This window comes from Dasypus novemcinctus, chromosome 3, assembly GCF_030445035.2.
Source record: "Dasypus novemcinctus isolate mDasNov1 chromosome 3, mDasNov1.1.hap2, whole genome shotgun sequence".
Lineage (NCBI taxonomy): Eukaryota > Metazoa > Chordata > Mammalia > Cingulata > Dasypodidae > Dasypus > Dasypus novemcinctus.
In genome coordinates, this window is record NC_080675.1 from 35,629,869 (window position 1) to 35,649,773 (window position 19,905).

At 60.7% G+C, this 19,905-nt stretch overlaps 1 protein-coding gene across 6 annotated transcripts in view; it reads right to left on the reverse strand.

Moving 5' to 3' along the window:
• Positions 1 to 19,905, reverse strand: part of PAPLN (papilin, proteoglycan like sulfated glycoprotein) — a 35,780-nt gene that overhangs the window by 4,235 nt on the left and 11,640 nt on the right. For 2 of the 6 annotated variants that reach the window (XM_012523936.4, XM_023587845.3), the window contains exons 9-27: positions 19,662 to 19,834; positions 19,384 to 19,507; positions 18,435 to 18,561; positions 17,822 to 18,058; positions 17,243 to 17,450; positions 16,507 to 16,689; positions 16,217 to 16,358; positions 12,400 to 12,480; positions 12,042 to 12,270; positions 10,919 to 11,039; positions 10,517 to 10,655; positions 9,049 to 9,514; positions 8,227 to 8,364; positions 7,972 to 8,096; positions 7,603 to 7,735; positions 6,891 to 7,028; positions 6,128 to 6,255; positions 5,916 to 6,024; positions 2,700 to 2,866 (exon numbers count right to left, since the gene is read on the reverse strand). In XM_012523936.4, the coding sequence (XP_012379390.2) occupies positions 2,700 to 2,866; positions 5,916 to 6,024; positions 6,128 to 6,255; positions 6,891 to 7,028; positions 7,603 to 7,735; positions 7,972 to 8,096; positions 8,227 to 8,364; positions 9,049 to 9,514; positions 10,517 to 10,655; positions 10,919 to 11,039; positions 12,042 to 12,270; positions 12,400 to 12,480; positions 16,217 to 16,358; positions 16,507 to 16,689; positions 17,243 to 17,450; positions 17,822 to 18,058; positions 18,435 to 18,561; positions 19,384 to 19,507; positions 19,662 to 19,834 (3,168 nt within the window). Of the gene's footprint in view, positions 1 to 2,699; positions 2,867 to 4,488; positions 4,613 to 4,955; positions 5,728 to 5,915; positions 6,025 to 6,127; positions 6,256 to 6,890; positions 7,029 to 7,602; positions 7,736 to 7,971; positions 8,097 to 8,226; positions 8,365 to 9,048; positions 9,515 to 10,516; positions 10,656 to 10,918; positions 11,040 to 12,041; positions 12,271 to 12,399; positions 12,481 to 16,216; positions 16,359 to 16,506; positions 16,690 to 17,242; positions 17,451 to 17,821; positions 18,059 to 18,434; positions 18,562 to 19,383; positions 19,508 to 19,661; positions 19,835 to 19,905 lie in introns of those variants that run through there. The other 4 variants (XM_071213802.1, XM_023587846.3, XR_009184941.2 and 1 more) reach the window with 3 other exon arrangements.

The following is a 19,905-nucleotide window of genomic DNA, read 5'->3' on the forward strand; positions in this document are numbered from 1 at the left end:
GAGGGAGTTCTGCATTTTATAAATCACTATTAGAGTTTCCTTCCACTGCTTCATCTTAGGACTGAAGGGGCTTTATGTAGTTACTTCCCTTTTCTTTCCGGAAGGGACTTTTATGCCTTGGCTTAGCTTAAGCCTGAGCAGCCCCTTCCCTAAAATCAAACCTCACTGGGTTAGGGAAGGCTTACCTACATCTCTCCCATTCTCCCTCCCAAAACAGAACCAAAAGACAACCAGTAAGTGACTAAAGGGGTCATATTCAGTATAACAAGAGGACAAAGGGTACTAATTCTATTTACATAAATACCAAGGCATGTATGCATTGTTTTTTTTTAAAATCGGTAACTTTTTTTTATCAACTTGACTTCAGCTGCTGCAGCCCTGGGCCTTCCTAGGGCCCGGGGCCGGCAGGTGCTCCTAGCGTTCAGCCTACCAGCTCTGGAGGCAGGCTGCGGGAGCCCAAACCTCCAGGGTGACTTAGGGCAAATTAAGCTCTCGCTCGGTGTTTCCTCATCTGTAAAAGGGAGATATTAATAGCACTTACTTCCTAGAGATGTTGCAGGAATATACAAATTAAGATTTGTCGGGCACTTAAAATAGGCCCTGCTATTTTTCATAACCATGGCTAAAATTCGAGTGCTTAACTATGTACTTTTTTGACCCCAACATAAGACTGGCCTATAGTAGGTGACTTTCTATGTTTTACCCCTGTAATATTTTCTGTGCCTCATCCCAATCTTTTAGGGAGAAAGGTTAAGTAGGTCTCACAGTAGAACTATATTCCTTACACCACAGCGTAACTAGCCAAATGCCACCATCCTGACACACTGTAATTCCAATATGCCACCAAGCTATGAATAGGGCAAAGAGAGGCAACCTCAAACTACAAAAGCATAAGAAGGGCATAAAGGGAAAAAGCAGATATCTGTGGCCAAATCAATGCAATGAATATAGTTAAAGAGAGACCGACTGCACGTAGCTCAGGAAGTTTCTCAAATTTCCATAATTGGCAATGCTCATCCAGCAGAGGGCAGCAAGGTGGCAAGACTGAGGCCACCAGTGTCCTGTCCATGCAGCAGGCGAAGTGCCCATCGGACCAATTCAGCTTGGCCACCACACACTATCAGGATTCCATCACTAAGCAAGTTTCTGATTATACTGTAGATTCCCATGTAGATGTGTACATAGCTTATCACAAACATGACTGAGTCCTCTTAAGCCCTCGTACAGTAAATGTGCACTCTGGTTTAGTCTCAAGTCTTGTGAGTTTGGTTCGTATGGAGACAAGATCAAATTTCTGTGCATGTTTAGAGATAAAATGGAGCCCCACGATGTGGTGCTTTTGCCAAGGTAATGACATCATTCATTCATTCATTCATCCATTCACTCAGTCGCATGTCTCTGAGCACCTGCTGAGTGCCAGCCACTGGGCTGGTCCATGGAGATGAGTCCCAGTCACTGCCCAAAGCAGCTCACAGACTGAAAGCCTGCATGCCAGCACCACTCACTGAACAACGGTTCAACCACCTCAGGCGCTGGCAGTTCCTGTCCTCAGCCTGGCAGTTTAACAGAGCACCCAGGGCAGTGCTGCAGCCATGGCAGGTGTGGACATCCAAGCAGACCTGCCCAGAAAGGCTTCTGTCACCGCCCGGCCTGGCGCACTCTCCCTGAGGTCTGCAGCAGGACCCATGAGAAGCTGGGCACTACTCTGCTCTTCAGACTGCCAATAAACTAGAGCTGAGGATGTGTGGGAAAGCAGAGCTCCCTCTCCCCCTTTCCCTCTGGCTTATTTGAACACAGAACTCTTAGGAGTTTGAACATTAAATCACAGTCTATTTCATTAATTTCTGAGGTGTTACTTTCACATTTTAACGTCTCTTATTGGACTGCATCATAATTGTCAGCATTGTGTCATTTGATCAGCAGCATTTTTTTTTCTTGGTACAGAAATAATGCATCTTACATATGGATTTACTGAAATATGATATAACAATGTCTCAGAAACAGCAGGAGCTAGAGAGCAGAAAGCTATAATTCCAAACTGAATAATGCGGGTAAAATTCTATTCTTTTCACTAAAATTCCAGTTTAGTGGAAAGAACATTTAATACAGGAGTCAAAGGACCTGGGGTCTAGTTCCAACTTGGCCACTGATTTGCAGTGTGCCTTGTAGAAACATCACTTAAGCACTCTGGGTATCTTTCATTTGCAAAATAGTGATAAGAATCCCTGCCCTTTCCCTCTCTGGGTTACACCGTCAAATAGCCATGAAAGTACTTTTCAATCATAGGACCACTTTTTGCCACCCTGATTAGAAAGGACAGATTTTAATGGTCTGCCTTAAGTATTATAATAAATGAAATTCCAGTCAATCATATTTCTCAAAATAAAATCAGTAAGTACAAACGATGGGTACTCTTCTAAGGACTTAGCAGATGCCCGGCACAAGCATTATTTCCTTCATCCTCATGACAACCCTCTAAGGTGGTAAGAGTAGGCTGGCTGCACAGATGAGCCGAGGGAGACACAGGACAGTTTTGCCTTTGGCCTCAAGTCAGGCTGCTAGTAACTGGCAGAAGGAGCGGGGATTTGAGCTAGAGGCCCTGGGACAGCAGCGCCTACCCTCTTGCACAACACACAGCCATCCTGGAGGATAAGCAAATGCCCTGGGGACCTGCACCCCAGGGGGTAGGCCCATCTTACCCGGTGGGACCACCTTCACCTCGGTGCTGCGGCTGACGGCCTGGCTGCCGCGGTAGGCGCTGCACGTGTAGGAGCCCTCGTCCCCGGCCCGCGAGTTGTGGATCAGCAGCATGCCGTCTGGGGCCTGGTGCACGCGGTGGCCGTCGGCCCTCACCGGCAGCCCATTCCTGTGGGGAGGGGACACGGGAAGAGTTGTCCAGGGCCACGGGCCACAGGAGACAGAGGGAGGGCGTGACCAAAGGCCATTCCAGAGCCGATAACTACCTCCCCTTGAAGATGAGCAGCAGATGACCCTCAAGGAAGAGATGGGAGAGGCGCATCAAAAAGAGGCGGGAATATTAACAAAGCGAAATCACACACTAGTGAGGTGCACTCATGCACACTGATGCAAATTACAGTAGATTTGCTTCTCACCCACGAAAGAATCTTACTCCCGCTTTTCATTAACAAAGTCTTAAGCAGCTGTTCGGTAGCAGGCCCAGTGCTGGAAGAACAGACATAAGCGCTTCCTGCCTTCAGAGGAAGCCTTCCCGGAGGAAGCCTGGGCCTGATGGGAAGTGAGAACATGGGGCCTGGGCAGAGCATGAGCAAGGGGGGAATGCGGCAGAGTTGGAGAGAGGCAGCGCCACCGTCAGCCGGGTCTTGGGCTCTGGCTTGGACTGCGTCGTGAGGGTAGCAGCAGAGACTGCCATGAGATGGGCCATCAGAAAGGTTCGCTAACGGCAGTGTGGACTGGGGAGCGTGGCAGCAGAGGCCAGGGAGGTGGCCGCTGCAGTGCAGCACCAGGGTAGGTGACACGGGCAGCAAAATAAGGGGACTCAGATAAAGGTGGGGTGCAGGAGGTAGGGGAGCGGAGGAAATCGAGGGTGGCAGGGAGGCTGCAGCTTGGGTTACTGGGCAATGGCGGTGCCCCTCCAACATGGGGAACTCCAGGGCAGGTACGACGGATGGACGGTGACATTATTTTCCACCACTTTGAACTTGGGATGTCCACCATGAGGTGTCAGATTTGATTTCTGGAGCTCAGGAGAGTCTGACCCCCAGATGGAGCCCAGATGAAGCTGCACGATGACAAGGTTGGTGCAAGTGGAGTTACAGCGTGAGACAAACCGAGAGCCGTGGACGGAATGGTGCGGTAGACCACACCTAAGGGACAGGGACGAGAAGACGAGCCAGCCGAGGGGACAGAGAAGCAGCAGCTGGAAAAGCAGGGTGGTCACCCTGCGATGGCGGCATCCCGGGAGCCCAGCGAAAGCAGGATCTCAAGAACAGCGAGTGGTCGGTGGGAGCACACTGCTGACCCAGGGGCCGTGTCAGGGCTGAGGTGGGCCAGGGCCTGCAGGAGCACCCAGGGCCCAAGGAGGGCATTCTTATTTTTGTTTGGTTTTAGAGCGGGGAGTCCTGAGCATATCTGCTGCTGGGAAGACCCGGGAGAGGCAAAGGTGAAGGTGCAGGCCAGGGAGGGTCATCACAGCTGGTCCTGACCGGGGACGGCTGGGCTCAGCAGGGGCTGAAGAACCGACAGGACTCCCGCTGCCTTCAGGTAAGGCCCGTGCCCTCCCCGGGCATCCGAGCCCCACAGGGGTGGGGACCTGGACAACCCCATCACCTCCCCCCGCAGCGGGCAGGCCCCTGCCCTCCCGACACGATCGCGCAAACGTCCACACCTGGTGCCCGCCGCTCCCTGCACCGGAGCAGCCTTCCCCTGGTCCTCAGCCTGCAGGGAGGCAGCCCACGTCCCCTCCCCGACCATCGCTTCCTCGAGCCCCCGAGACCAGCGGGGCCTCACCACTGCTCTGCGCCTAGAGAGCACTCGGGGCAGGCCTCGGCTGGCAGCCCGAGACGCCCCGCCTTCTCCTGCCTGGTGCTCCAGGGCGCAGCCCCAGGATCCTCAGAGTCTCACAGAAACTTTCCTGAATGAATGAATGAATGAACGAATGAATAAAAGGCCAACTAATCTGGGGGGAAAAGACCACTGAAGTCCCCCAAACTGAGTGTAGCCTTTTGCCCCCCAGGAGACCCACGGTGATGTCCGGAGACAATTTTGGTTGTCACGACTTGGCAGTGAGAGCTGCTGGCATCTAGCGGGTAGAGGCCCTGGATGCTGCTAAACACCCTACAATGCGCTGGGCAGCCTCCCCCAATTGAAAATTATCCAGTCCATGGGGAGAGGATGTGGCTCGAGCAGTTGAGCACCTGCCTCCCACATGGGAGGACCTGGTGCTTCCTAAAGAAGATAAACAACAAGCAAAAACAAACGAGCAGGGAGCAGATGTGGTTCAAGCAGTTGAGTGCCCACCTCCCACAAGGAAAGTCCTGGGTTTGGTTCCCTGTACCTCCTAAAGAAAAAACAAGCAGACAATGAGCAAAAACAAGCAAACAGACGAGGGAGCCATCCCGGGGGTAGGGGTGGGGTGGGGAAATTATCCAGTCCAACCCTGAGTCCACCAGTCTTGGGGCCAGACTCAGCAAGAGCTGAAAGGAAGAGGCGCGGAGCCAGAAAAGAGCCCAGAGGAAAGTTACTTTCGATCAAGTTTGGCTTTGCCTCCTTATCCTGCTCCTCCGCAGGGACTGACGGCAGAAAGCCGCCCTCTGCCTGCAGGGATGCAGAGCCTGGCACGGGCTCGTGGACCCGAGTTTAGAATCAGGGCCTGCAGCCTGGAGAATAAGCAGCAGGACAGGATGCATCTCAGACAGCCAGCGGGGCCCAGAAGAGTCCATCTGCTCCTTATGGGCTGCCCACCAACAAAGGCCCAGCAGTTCTCTCCTTGCCGCGGCTCGCTCCTTGGAGAAGTCGAGTGCATTCACTTAAGATGTTTAGAAGTGTGTGTGTGCGATCCTGAGCGTGAAACTCCCTCACCGCTGAGCCTCAGCTTCCTTCTCGGTACAACGGGGATAGCGCCCACCTCGCAAGGGCTCGGCCAAGCGCACCGAACTTAATGAACGCAGTTTTCCCAGACAAGGGTAATAACAAGACCTTTCCGATTTGGATACCAGGTGCTTCTTGTTCAATTTATCCAATTTAAGACTTTTACAATTGGACAGGTAGGAACCAAAAAAGAAAAAAAAAAGATCGGGTCAGTGGTGTGGAGACTGAGAGCCCCTGCTATAGCCCAGCCCCGGCAGGGCTGCTCCAAGCGCCGCGCCCCGGAGGCAGGAGCGGAAGGAGGGAGGCCGGCAGGGACAGCCACCTCCCCGCCCGGAACAGAGCCTCACCTGGACCATCGGACGTTCACGCCTTCTCCTGCCACCACACACAGCAGCCGGGCCGTGTCACCCTCGGGCACTGTCACGGCAGGGGGCAGCCCTGTGATGGTCAACTCCCCTGGGCACAAGGAGAGGCACAGTCGCCACCTCGCCTGTCCTGCCCCAGCCCGTGCCCCCGACTGGTCCCCGTCGGCCTCCTCCGCGCGGGCCGGCCGCCTTACCCAGGACTCTGAGCTGGACCCATCGCTGGTCTCGGTCCTGCCCGTTGAAAGCGACGCAGGCGTAGAAGCCACCATCTTCCACGGCCACGCGGGGGATGACCAGAGCGCCGTCGGGCTGCGGCTGGTATCTGGGGACCGAGCGCCGCGAGCTGGCTCCCGCCCCACGGGGCACGGTGCCCTGGTAGGGCTGAGCAGCCCCTGCTGCGTGGGCCGCTGGCAGAGGACCCTGTCCACCGAGGGCCAGGACTTCCCCCAGCTAAAGGCACCTTAATTCGCTGACACAAAGTCATTCTAGTGGGGCCTCTAGTTTTTGCTGTATTCATTTAGTAGCCTCAGATCCCGGTTCTGTCATTATGGGCAGGGCGGCGTTAAGCCTACTGTCCTCGTGTAAAGTGGAGTAAAAAAAGCACCCGCCTCGCCGCGGCTGTTTTTGCACATTTATGTGCTAGGGAACGTGCCTCACACTCGGTCTCAGCTCAGTAAATGTTCGCTGTTGTGACTGCAGCCAGGAATGTGCTGACTCCAGTTCCTCCCTCTTCATCATCCCCGCTGTCCTCTAGCCTCCCTCTGGGAAGACCCAAGACCCAAAGCTGGTCTGCCCAAGGAGCCCTTTCCCAGCAGCTCCATTTCTCACTCGCCCCCAGAGTCCTGTCCGGGGGTGACGGCCTGGCAGACACCCCTGCCTGCCCCCCGGTGGCCTCCACGGGAGCGGGTGGAGCTGGGCAGCCTCTGCCGGGCTGGAGGCAGGGAGCAGGGAGCAAACCTGGGAGAAGAGAGGGGCTGCCCGTCTTTCTGCCACTCGATGGCTGGGGGCGGGGAGCCTTCCGCACGGCAGGTCAGCCGGATCCACTGGCCTGGACTGGCATCCACCACCCCGGGCTGGTTCCGGTCCAGACGCAGCCTGCCAGACAAGCCGTGAGGGGCCCCTGCGCCCCCGCCCCCGCCTCCACCCCGCCTGGCGTCGGAACTCCGCACGATCCTCCCTCTCCAGCAGATCCCCCTCCTGAAAGCCCCGCTTCGTTCTGGTGAAGACACGGGCGTTCTGGTGAAGACTACGGGGGCAGAGTCTAAAAGCCCCCGCCCGGCTCTGCCACCTCCCCCCGCTGCCCCAGGCTGGACCCACGCAGCACCCGGCACCTCCACGGCCCCCCGCACCCCGCCCTGCACATTTGTCCCAGGCACCCTCCCCGGCCCGCTGCGCCCCCTCTGCAAACGGTGCCATCCTTCAAGAGCAGCGCCAGCCTCCAGGTCGGGGGCCCCTGCCTCCCCGCAGGCCCTGAGCTCCCCGCCACCCAAGGGGAGCCCTGCCCGCCCCCTCGTCCTCCCCTCCCAGCGCGCTGGGCAGGGCCAGCAGCACCCACCCTGGCCTACGGCCCACTCACCTCCCCCTCCTCCCACCCACCGAGCCCTCCACTGCCCCTGGCCTTCTGTGGGGGGGGGAGGCTGAGGGCAAGACGGCGCCGCTGGGCCCTCACCTGGTGGTGGGCTGGGAGTGTGCGGAGGAGACCACCCCAGGGCCCCCCGCATCCCCGCCCTGGCCGGCGGCTGGGTCCCCGGCGGGAGGGAACTGCCTCGGCTCAGCCTCAGACAGCACGGCCGTGTCACCCCCTGTCACAATGCCGGGAGAAGCCAGGGTGAGCCACGGGGGGCAGGGGCGGAGGCGTGGCCGGGACATCGGACGGAGAGGGCCACGGGGAGGGGCAGGAATCCACCCCAGCCGAATGAAGCAAGGAGCACCTGCCACCCAGAAGCGGGGCCTGGGCCCCTCGGGGGGGTCCACCCTGGCCCACCCTCCACGTACTCCCACACACACCCCCGGAACCCGGCGGGGAGGGGGCGGAGACCTGCGATGCGAAGCTGGATGGTGTGGGCGTCTCGGCCTGGCCTGGTGCTGCCGCAGCTGTAGGTGCCCGCGTCCCCCGCCCACAGGGGGCTGATGACCAGGGAGCCGTCGGGCTGCGGCCTGTGCCTGAGCGGGGTGGGAGGCGAGCTCTGGGCCCCGAGGGCGGCGAGGAGCCCTGGGCCTCGGGCGCAGCCGCAGCTCCACCGAGCACTCCTGAGCCCCCCTCCCCGTCCCAAGGGAGCACCGTCCCGCGCACCTGTCCGAGGAGAGAGGCCGGCCGTCCTTCTGCCACCCAGCACCGGCGTCCGCAGAGGTGTCGTCAGGGCAGAAGAGCTGCACCGTCTGCCCCGGGGCAGCCTGCACCAGGGCACGCCCCGCGCCTGCCAAGCTCACCCTGGGGGGCGGCGGTGAGGGTCTGCCTGCTGGCCCAGCGCCCAGGCCAGGGCCGCCCTTCGTCAGCGTGTCCCCCCACAGCCGGCCCGTGACCATCCTGTCACGGCACTCGCGGGGGCCAAGCTCCAGAAGCCAGGAGCCTGCCCCCCATATTCTCACCCTCCCCCGCAGGCACTGCAGCCTCAGCGCAGCCCGGGAGCCCTGTTCTTGCAGGAGCAGCAGGAGAGAGGCGAAGTGCAGACCCCCGCCGGGGGCTAAACCTCGTGCTCGACCCCTTCAAGGTTTGTCTTTTAATTTTGCTTTTAATCTCCCCAAATCCCCGTTAGTATGACACAGACTCAAGAGTAACAACTGACGGGGCTCACACCAAACCCGTGAGATAGGCATTTTGGGAGATAACACCTCCACTTCACAGGTGAAGGCCCAGAGGCTTGGAGAAGTGGGGTGACCTGTCCCCGGTCAGGAAACCTACGAGCTCTCCCAGCTAGAGGCCCCGGGTGTCCTTCTACGAGCTGCCTGGCCTCGGACAAGCCTGACTCTGAAGCCTCAGTTTCCCCATCTGCAGGATGCCGGTGACAGTGGCCAGAGGAGGGAAGGCAGGAGCTGCTGACCCCAGGGTGTTCGATCGGGCAAGTCCAGCCCGGCCTGGGCACCCCAGCCACCAGCCAGGGGAGGTGGGCCTCACCTGTAGTAGTTGCCGCGGGAGGGGGGCGCTGGCTGCCCCGCACCGCCGCCCAGCGCAGGGGCACTGGGCCCGAGGCGTTCTCCAGAAGCTTGGGGGTGGGGGACCTCTCTCAGCCCAGGCGCGGGGTCTCCCCTCCAGACGCCACCAGAAGGCAAAGGGCTTCTCTGGCCGGCGGTCCCCGTCGGGTGCTGGCTGGCCCCCTGCGGGCTCCCAGAACTGCTACGGCCGCTGTCTTCTCCGCGGGTGCTCTGGCCGGAGGCTCCAGGCTCGGGGTGGCGGGTGCCAGGCTGGGGCCGCCCGCAGCTGCTCATGCACTCCTCCTCCGAGGCAAAGTTATTGGCGTTGCCGTGGCAGCCGCCGTACCAGAAGCGGTTACAGCGGCCCACAGAGGCGATGAAGTACCAGCGGGCCGCCCAGTCTGCGCAGGAGCCGTGGGCACTGGGCAGCAGGCACCGCACGGGGTAGGCTGCAGATGCGGGTGGGACGCAGGTCACCGAGGGGCCAGCAGGAAAGCCGGACGTGCTGCCGGCAGAGCCCTGCCAGCCAGCCCCCCAGTCCTCAGAGACACGGGAGGGGGCGGCCCAGTGCCACTGCTGGGCCCCTGGCCTGGCCCCGGGCCACCCGAATCTGTCCACTGCCCACACCGGCTCTGGTCTGGGGCCACGGCAGTGCCAGAAGCCACCCCGCCACCTCCACGCCCAGAGCTGCGGCTCTCCGGGCGGTCGGGGCCCTGAGCAACCTGGGGTGCTCCCTCGTGCCCTTTCCCTTCTCCTGCCACGGACCCTGGGGCTGGCGGGCACACCCAGGCCAGGCTGGGCCTTGACCCAGATGGGCTCGGCTCCCGTAAGACCCCAGCCCCGGAGCTCCGGGATCCCTGCGGGTGCCCAGCACGGGGCCGCCTCCCAGATGCCCCAGCCCCCCACCCGCAGCCTGGGGGCTCCACGGGCGGACGTGGCCAGGCCTTACAGCCCACCGGGCACCCACCTCCTGCCGAGCCAACCAGCAGCCCCAGTCGGACCCCGACATGCCCCCCAGGGCCTCCGCGGCCGCACCCACGCATCGAGCTCCAGCCTCACGATCGCCCCTGCTCCCCGCTCCAGGACCCGGCGCCCATTGCCCACCCAACATCCGGGCAGAGTCGGGCGTCCCGCCGGTCCCAGCCCCGACCACCCTGCCCTGTCCCTGTCTCCAGAGGGGCTGCGCTCCAGGGGCAGGACAGGCCTTCCTTCTCCTTGGGGCCCCAACCTGCAACCCCAGTCGACTCCCACGGCAGGTGCAAGACAAGGACCAGCTGCCAGATGCAGGACCCTCAGGCGCCGTCCTCTGGCCTGGCTCCTAGTAGGTGCTCAATAAACATTTGCGGGGGGAAGTGAAGGCATAACTGAGCCAGGAGGGGGTCTTCGGTTTTCAGGGAGGAGTTTGGGGGACCCAGTGGCACCAGGAAGGGTGAGACGGGGCGTCCACTCACCATAGCTCGGCTGGCCCACACAGCCTTCCCCAAGCGGGCCGGCGGCAGAGGCCACGTTGTCATAGCAACAGCCGAACTGGGAGCCCCGGCACTCGCTGGGCACGTTCTGCTGGGCCTGGGGCTGCTGGGCCTTGGGGACCTGGGGAGGAAGCCGGGGACCGAGAAGCTGGGTCTGGGCTTGTGGCGGGGGCCCGGGGCTGGTTGGGGGGTAGGGGGTAGGAGGACGGAGTTGGGAGCCCACGGTGCAGACCCAAGCTCGGGAGAAGGGTGGGTAAGCTTCCCACCCTGAAGCCCCGTGCCCTCAAGAGGGCCTCCCCTCTCCAAGGTCAAAGCTGCTGGGTCACGGCGGCACGGAGCAGGCTGGGGCCGACCCCTGCCTGTGCACGGGAACCCGACACTTACCGCGGAAGCCACAGCTCTCGCCCCCGACCTGCTCCCGGAGTTGGCGCTGCCACGAGCCTCTGCGCAGCCAGCCTGATGGGGCCCCTCGGCGGCGGTCACCCCGTCAGCACAGCACCCGTACCTAGGCAGACGTCACTGCCTAGTGCCCTCCCCTGTCCAGCCTCTGGCATCCCAGGACCCAGGCTCAGAGGCTCCCAGGGACCCGGTGGGCGCAAGGGCCAGAGAGGGCGAGCCCTGGCCCGGCCGTGCCTACGATTTAGGACCCCCTAAGTCTCCACCCACAACCACCAGGCGCACAACGAGCAGAGGCTGTACCCCGAAAACTGACAGATCCTCCAGGTGCACATCCCACCGTAGAACCAAGGGGGGTGAGATTCAGCTGAGCCAGCCCAAATATCAGGCTCCCAGGGTGTTTTCACAGGCACAGGGAAGGGGGTTCGAAGGACCCTGCCTTTGTTTTCACCTCCACCAGCCAGGTGTAGGGAAGGAAGGTGAAAGGAGTGTATCCTAGCTCCTTTGGGATGCCAGGCGACGTGAGATTTATTTAATCCTCACAATAACTCCGCTCTGTGCCTGCCATTGTTTCCAATTCACAGGAGAAAGTCACCCAGCACGCAGCTGGTAGGTGGCTGAGTGGGACTCACTGGCAGGCTGCTGACCCCAGGCTGGCCTTAGCAACTCAGCCCTGGAAAGGGGTGCATAAGTGGGGGACTTATCCAGGGCTGGCCTTGGGAAGGAGGAGAGCCCCAGGGAGGGCCTCTGAGCAGGTGAGATAACTCCGCCCCTCTCTGCGAGGGGCCTGCCAGGAACCGAGCACAGTGGAGGGGCCTTGGTCCAGCCTTCTCGTTGCGTTCCGAGCACTGGAATCATCCCCCCTGATAGCCCCGGCTATTTCATCCCAGAACGACTTCCCCGGAAAATGGGGGATTTTTCTCCCCACTCAGCCCATTAGGAAGCAGAGGGCCCAAGATCACGCCATCAGGGCAGCACAGAAACCAGGACCGCGCATCGTGTCCCGGGGCTCTGGGAACCCACAGAACCCCTGCCGGTTCTGAGCAGAGAGGCCTGCTCCCCACCACGCCCCCCCGCCTCGTGACCAGCCGCAGGCGTCTCCAGCACCCACCTGCTCTGCTGACACAGGGTGCCTGGGCAGCCCTGCCACTGAGGCCCGAGAGACGCTGTGTGGCCGTCGGGGCAGCACCCGTGGGGGGCGTGCCTGCAGTCACGGGGCCCCGAGCCAGACAGTGGGGGCTGCCGCTGCAGGGCCTGCTGCAGGCGGGGTTCCTGGGCCCCTCTGGAGTGACTCCAGGCTGAGGGGCTCTCCTGGGGTGCCCACCCCTGCTCTCTGGCGTCTAGAAAGAAGAGGAACCCCCAGGCTGCTGACCTCTCCATCTGTCTCCACCTCGGACCCCTCTCTCTGCAGCCCCCACCCGCGGTCCTCTCCAGCCACGCAGGGGCCAGGACAAGACCAGGGCGCTCACCTGAGGCCGGGGACTGGCGCGGGCGGGTGTGCAAGCCCCGGGCATCCTGCCCCCTGGGCACGTCTGCAGGGAGCCAGGCGTCTATCACAGAGGAAATGCCAGCGTCACATGTTCAGCCAAATGAAGAGCGGGACAGAGAATTAGCATCTATGCTACGATCCCGACAAAAAGCGATGCATAATTCGTAATAGATCAATGGATGAAGAGAAAGCGCGAACATGGGGGGCCGCTCCCTGCACAATGCTTTTCACTTTTTACTATGTACTTTTTTGCCACCTTGTTGCACAATTTGGTAAATTTACTAAAGATGATTGGATTGTACAGTTAAAACGGATGGGTTCTATGGTATGAAAATTATACCTCCATAAAGTTGTGGCGATGTTTTTCAACATAAAGTGTTGGGGGAAAACAAAACAAAACAAAAGGCTGAGTAGAGAAAACGAAGACAACAGGAAAAGGTTTTTTAAATGATGACTAGGAGACTTGCAGGAAACACCCCCAAAACATTCATAGTAGAATTTGAGTGTGTCGTGTGTGATGGTTTGTTTTCCCTTCCTTCCATTTGCCTGTTTCTCAAATTTCCCACAATAAGTATGGTGCTATGTAATAAAATAAAGTTACAAAACGTAAGTGAAAATTCCGTTCCCAATCGGCCTACATCTTGCCTTGGTCTCCAGGGAATATTACAAAAATAGTGATAATTGGGGGTTTGATAACTCTAGTTGATAGGAAGTCGAGTCTTTGTTTTAATTTTATTTCCTCTCACACTCAGACCAAAACCTTAGATGAGGCTAATTCAGATTTTCTCCCCAGATTCTATTTCTCCCACAGACAAAGCACCCACACCTCTGGTCCTGCATCTGCCTGGCTGCCCCTGTCACTGCCATTTTGTTTGTTGATCTGTTTTTAGGAGGTACCGGGGATTGAACCCGGGACCTCGTACATGGGAAGCGGGCGCTCAACTACTTGAGCTACATCTGTTACCCTATTTTTATTTTTATTGCGGTGGCATATACACAACATAGCATTGTGAATGTAACAACACCACGGGGGGCTTAAGTGGGCAAAGCTGTGTTGTCATCTCAAACCTAAAGGCGCCTTGTGCCACACCCTGTGTCCTTCCCTCCTGTGACTCTTCTTTCTTCAGGCCTAAGTCAAAGCCCCTGACCCCTTCCCAACACCCTCTAGGCACCAGCTCCACGCGGCCAGCACCTTTCCCTTCCTTTCCACCCTGTTCTTCAAGCCTTTCCAAGCCCTTCCAAGGCCTTGGATTTCTGCAGCCCCCACCAGACTCCCACCACCCATCTGTCCCCAGTCAAGCTTGGCGCCCGCATGCACCCCATTTCCTAAATAGACTTCATGCTGTCACTCTCCAGCTCCAAAACTCGCAACGGCTCCCCTGGGCCTAGGAGACAAATTTAGTCTGAAGCCTGACACTCAAGGCCCTGCAGCCCCACCCCAGCCATGAGACCACCCCACCCTGGAAGACCCCCTGCTCACCACCTCCCACCCTGCGCCAAGGGCGCCCACTGCTGCACTCCAGAGCTACGGGGCACTTCAACTGCGGCCTGCATGACTGAGGAACTCAAAGTCCAATTTTATTTGTTATTTAAAGATACTTGATTCATTTATTGGAAAACATCTAAGTATATTTGGAACAACTTGGGTATGTGAATCTACTTTCTCAACAGTAAATTTTATGAAATCTAAACATACATCAAGTATTCCAATGAAAATTCAACATCCAAACTGATGCACTTAAAGTGTAAACTATCCATTGGATTTCGAGGATTAAGCACAAGAAAATGAAAGCTCTCATTAATGATTTTTACGTTGATTATATGTTAAAATACCATGGATGGGAGAGCAGGTGTAACTCAGGGGTTTGAGCGCCTGCTTCCCATGTACGAGGCCCTGGGTTTAATCCCCTTTACCTTCTTAAAAAAATACTATGGATGTATTAAATAAAATATATGATTAAATATAAATTCACATGCTTCTTTTTTTATGTTTTAATGCAATCATTAGAAAATTTAAAATTATGTAAGTGGCTTGCATTTTATTTCTACTGGAAGGGCTGGTCTTGATCTAGAAAGATGAGGAAGCAGAGGATGCACTGGCGTGTCCCCGGATGCCCATGCCTCGATGGGCCTCCTGGCCACACCTCCTCCCAGGCACAGACCAGGATGCAACCCAGAGTTAGTTACGGCACCAAAGAACAAACCAACAAAAAACCAGAAAACAGGAAACCACCTGACTCATAAGGCAGGATAATGCTCACATAACCGCAAGGAGGGCAAAAAGCAGATGCAAAACTACACACACAAGAGGAAATACACTAAAGGTTAACGGTGGTTTCATCTGGGAATGGGATTAAGGTCAATTTCCATTTTTTCTACATGCTCTGCTTTTCTAATTTCTCCAAATTTTCTACAGTGAGCACACATCATTTTTATGACCACAAAAATAGCAGTAAAGGTCATTTCTTTTAAAACCCAGCCTGGCCTGAAACTCCCTTTCTGCTCCCTTCCTTTCCACCTGTGTGAAGCCCACTTGCCTCCTGGGCTGGACCAAAGCCACCTCTTCCAGGAAGCCACCCGGGGTCTCTGATTGCCAAGCAGCTCTGCCCAGAGCCGGACCCGTGGGAGCCCCAGGGCCCTCCTGCTCATGAGACCCCCGGGCCCAGGCCCAGACCTGCTGTCAGCAGCCGAAGGACCCGGGCCAGGTCCCCTCCAGTTGTACAGACGGGGAACCAGGAATCAGAGAGGAAAGGATTTGTCCAGAGCCACGCAGTGCGTCAGCAATGGAGCAGAGATTTGAACCCAGGCCTGCTGTCAACTCCAAGGCCACACGTTTTTACCGCCCCCAACTTGCCACACTGCCCACCTGCCCTGCCGCACCCACCACCAGGTCAGCACGGCTCACACAGTCCCCATCACTGCCATGTCGAGGCCACACGCTCTCTTCAGTATCAGGCCACTGGGGACCCGCTCAACCACAAGCCACACCCCCACAAGGCCACATCCTCACCCCAGGCGAGGGCTGGCCTCAGCGCCCTTCCTCCTGCGGGTGCTCAGGCCGGGGATACCTCCTCCCCGGAGTGGGTGCAGATGTCAGAGGCTGAAGCAATGTGAGGACAAGCCTTCCTGCCTCCCCCCTCTGCACTCAGCCAGTCACTCAGTCATTCGACAAATATGTACTGAGTAACCACAGACAAACATGTACTGAGTAACCACAGGCTAGATAAGTATAAAGATGGGTAAGGGAGCAGACCCCGGTCTCAAGAAGCTTATAGCTGGGAAAGCAGGCGTGGCTTGAGCAGTTGGGTGCCCGCTGCCCGTATGGGAGGTCCCAGGTTCAGTTCCCAGTGCCTCCTAAAGAAGACAAGCAAAGCAGTGAGCTGATGTGAAGGGCTGGCGCAGTGAGCTGACACAACGAGGAGACACAACAGGCAGGGAAGGGATGTGGCTCAAGCGACTGGGCGCCTCCTTCCCACAGGGGAGGTCCCGAGTTCAGTTTCCCGTGCCTCCTAAAAGAAGTCAAGCAGACACAGTGAACACACAACGAACAGACACAGAGAGTCAGCGAGCGCAAACGACCAGTGGGGGCCCGACAAGCTACCGCTTGGAAGACTGAGTTATCGCGGCGTGACAGCGTGCCGTGGGGGTGGGGCAGAGGAAGACGCGGCTTTCCGAGGCGCGGGCTGCGTGAGGCGGCGCGATGCTGGGAGGGACGGGGTGCCAGCTGGCTGGCAGCCCAGGCCTCGAGGCCCAGCGGCAGCAGGGGGAGAGGCTCGCGCCCCGCCGCCCGCCCTTACCCTGAGGCGGTCGGCAGGGCTGCGTGTTACAGGGCTCCTCGGCGGCGGGCTTCGGCGGCCGCAGGCTCCCGCAGCGGCCCGGCGGCCCCAGGGCGCAGACCACCTGCCGCCTGCGAGTGCCCGCGCCGCAGCTCTTGGAGCACTGGGCCCGCAGGGCGGGCGGGGGAGAAATGCACAGTCGAGCAGGGCCCCCGAGGCTGGGAGAGGGGGCACCCCAGGGGAGGGAGGAGGGGGGGCCACCACCCGAGGGTCCCGGGTGCGCGGGGGAGGAGGCGGGGGCGAGCGCTCACCAGCCCCCAGGCGCCGACGTGCCAGGCCTGGTCACTGGGGGAAGGACAGTCGTCACGCACACAGGGCTCCGTGTGGGGGGGCCGGTCCTCCGGGGAGCAAGCCGTGGCGTGAAGCGGAGACCCCTCGTTCCCCCGGCAAGTGACCGTCCGCGTCCGCAGCCCAGAGCCGCAGCTGACCGAGCACTGCAAGGACCCGGCTGTCAGCAGGAGCTGGCCCGGCCGGTTTGGCCTGTGGCCTGGCATGGAGGGCAGACAGCACCCTCGGTCCATGTCCAGCACCCAGGCCCAGAGAGGCCAAGTAATTCCCCCCGCAGTCACACAGCCTGAATCATGAGAGCTCACAGCAGGCCGAGGGCATTTCCCACAACCCCTTGCTTGTACCTTGAAAATCTGTGGGCATTAGAAGCAACAATCAGGAGCCCCAAGCACTGCCGGTATACCCATTCTCCTCCCTGCCTCCCCACCCCCAAGCATTGCCCTCAGCTTCTCCATGCACACCCAGAGCCTCTCCTGACCTGCCCTCGGATTCTAAAGAAGCAGGACGAGCACTGGGCCGGGAGTCCAGGTACCTGCTTCTAGCCCAGCCTTGCCCCCACTTCCAAGACAAACTGGAAGGTTATGGAACTCCCAGGGCCTCGGCCTCCCATAGAGGACAAGCCTCCCAGCCCTGCCCTGCTGCTGCCCACCTGACTTCCCCCGCAGCGCCCGCCCACCGGGTCCAGACCAGGAGCCTCACCTCGCCCCAGGGCTCGGCGCTCCAGGCCGCACAGCGCTGCAGGCTGCAAGCCCGCGTGGTGGGGGGCTTCCCCGGCAGGCCTGCACACGCAGCCTCCTCGGTGGCCTCCTGGACGCCAGCCCCCTCGGACAGGGCGCAGTAGACGGGGCGGGACTGGAAGCCGCCTCCACAGGGGGCTGAGCAGGGGGCCCACGGCCCCGTCTCCCAGCTGCCCGGGAGCAGGAATCAGGTAAGGCTGGCCCAGGCGCGGTGGCTGAGGGGCACCAGCTCCCACCACCGGTGCGGACTGAGCCCCTTGTCCCCACCCGGCCGGGGCTCTGGACACCGGCCTGTGCAGGTGGGTGGCAAAGAGCACTGGACAGAGGACAGGACCAGGAGCCCCTCCCTCCTTCTCCCACCACTGGGTGCCGTCGAGCTGCCCCCGTAACCTGGAGCCCCACTGCCTGCCTCTCAGCTCTCCTGTCCTCACGCGCATGCCCCCCTCTCCTTCCCACCAGGCGCCCTGTGCCCCCCAGCCAGGCCGCATCCCCTCTGGGTCTGACCTTGGACGTGGGTGTCTCCCGGAGAGGCTATGCTCACCGTGCGTGGCGCGGCCCTGCCTGGGGCTGGCGCACAAGGACCGCGGGCAGGGGCCGCCCCACCGCGTCACGAGAAGCCGAGCCCACCACCGCCCCGTGGGGCCAGCTGCCACCCAAGCCGCGCGAGAAGAACTGCGCCGGCCCTTGGGGAGCCCGTGGCCGGCAGATTCCCGGTTCCCGCACACAGCCTGGGCCTGCACAGGGCACCACGCTCCGGGCCGGTGCAGGTAGGAGGTCTCTGTGCGCGAATGAAGGCCCTGCCAATGCCTCCAGCCCTTTGGCCAGACCCCTGGGCCTCTGTGGCCCGGCCAGCCTCCCGCGGCTCAGATGCACAAGGGCCCCCCCACGTGCCACCAGCCGGGCACTCCAAGTTCTCTCTGGGGGCACACTCGGACAGACACATACCCCTCGGGAAAGAAGAGCCCAGGGCTCAGGCTCAGCCCCCTCCAGCCTGCCTCCCTGGTGGCAGCTGCCCCCTGCGCCCCCCAGCCACAACTGTTGGGGGTCCTGGGCCGCCCGACCTCTTCCCTCTGCCCCCATGCAGCTTAGGGCCCCCCTCCCCTCCCACTCTAGTTCTTGGGCCCCTCCATGGCAGGAGGGGCTGCCGGGCTCACCGCGCGGTCCGTGGGCAGGGCTGGGGGCTGCAGGGGCGGTGGTCGGCCGGCCGTGGCTGTCTCTGGCACAGGTGGTCGGGGTGGGGCTCGTTGTCAAGGGTGCAGAACACCAGGCGGGACTGGTGACCTGCGCAGGGCACGGCAGGCGGCGGGCGGTCAACACCCACCAAACATGCCCGCGGGCCAGGCAAGGCGCTGGACGCGTCCCCCGGGCGGTCCTGATGACGTGTCTGGGCTCGGGGACATTATCACCCCCAATTTACAGCTGAGGAGACTGAGGCTGGGAAGGTTAGCTGTGGTCATCCGCTCCAGGCCTGGCCTCCGCTCCCGTGGAATCCCCACCACTGAGATGCCACTGCCTCTGCAGACCCTTTGGTTCTCTTAGCTTAGGTCTGGGGCCCTTCCTCAAGCTCGCCAAAGTAACCCCAGGGAGTGGAAATTCTCATCTGCTTGTCCTTCTGCCCCACAGGGAGGAAAGCGCCTTGAGGAGAGGACTTGCCCAGAGTCGGCCCGAAGCGTCTGGCACCCAGGGGATGAGACCTTAGGCTGCCCAATGTGCCCTCACTGCTGCCAGTGCCCTCACCTCTACCACCCCTGTCACCTCCACCATGCCCTCACCTCCACCAGTGCCCTCACCTCCACCAGCGCCCTCACCTCCACCACCGCCCTCACCTCCACCAGCGCCCTCACCTCCACCAGCGCCCTCACCTCCACCACCGCCCTCACCTCCACCACCGCCCTCACCTCCACCAGCGCCCTCACCTCCACCACCGCCCTCACCTCCACCAGTGCCCTCACCTCCACCACCGCCCTCACCTCCACCACCACCCTCACCTCCACCGTGACCACCCTCAGCCCCCCATCCTCACCTCCCCCGTTGCCCTCCTGCACTACTACCCTCACCTCCACCACAGCCCCCACCTCTGCCCCCACCCTCGGCCCCGCTCACCTCCGCCACACTCAGCGCTGCAGTCGCTCCAGGAGCCATGGCTCCAGCGGAAGCCGGGGCCGGGGGAGCTCAGGGGCAGGTAGTACTCATAGCGGACGCCGGGGTTGCGCTCCTGGCTGAGGAGCTGCCGCGGGCAGGTCCTTGCTGAGGTCAGGCCTGCTGCGCCTCGTCACCCCTCCGCCGCCCTCAGCCTCCGGCCCAGCGGACCCCAAGCCCACCCGGGTCCGGGACGAGCCGCCTTCTCCGTCCCGGGCCCTCCCGCTGCCGGCCCCGCTCACCTCGATGACCAAGGGCTCCGAGGTGGGGCCCCGGGCGTGGAGGCGCTCGGGGGCCAGGTCGCCCTCGGCGCCCCGCTCGTAGCGCAGGACGGTGCCGGCCGCGGGCAGGGCGCGGGCTGCCTGCACGGCCCAGTGCCCGTTGAGGTAGTACTCGCCGCGCACGCTCCTGACGGCTGGCAGGGGACACCCGACCTGCTCAGCCGGGGCCCGCCACCCGCCGCCCCCAGCGCGCCCGGCCCGCGCC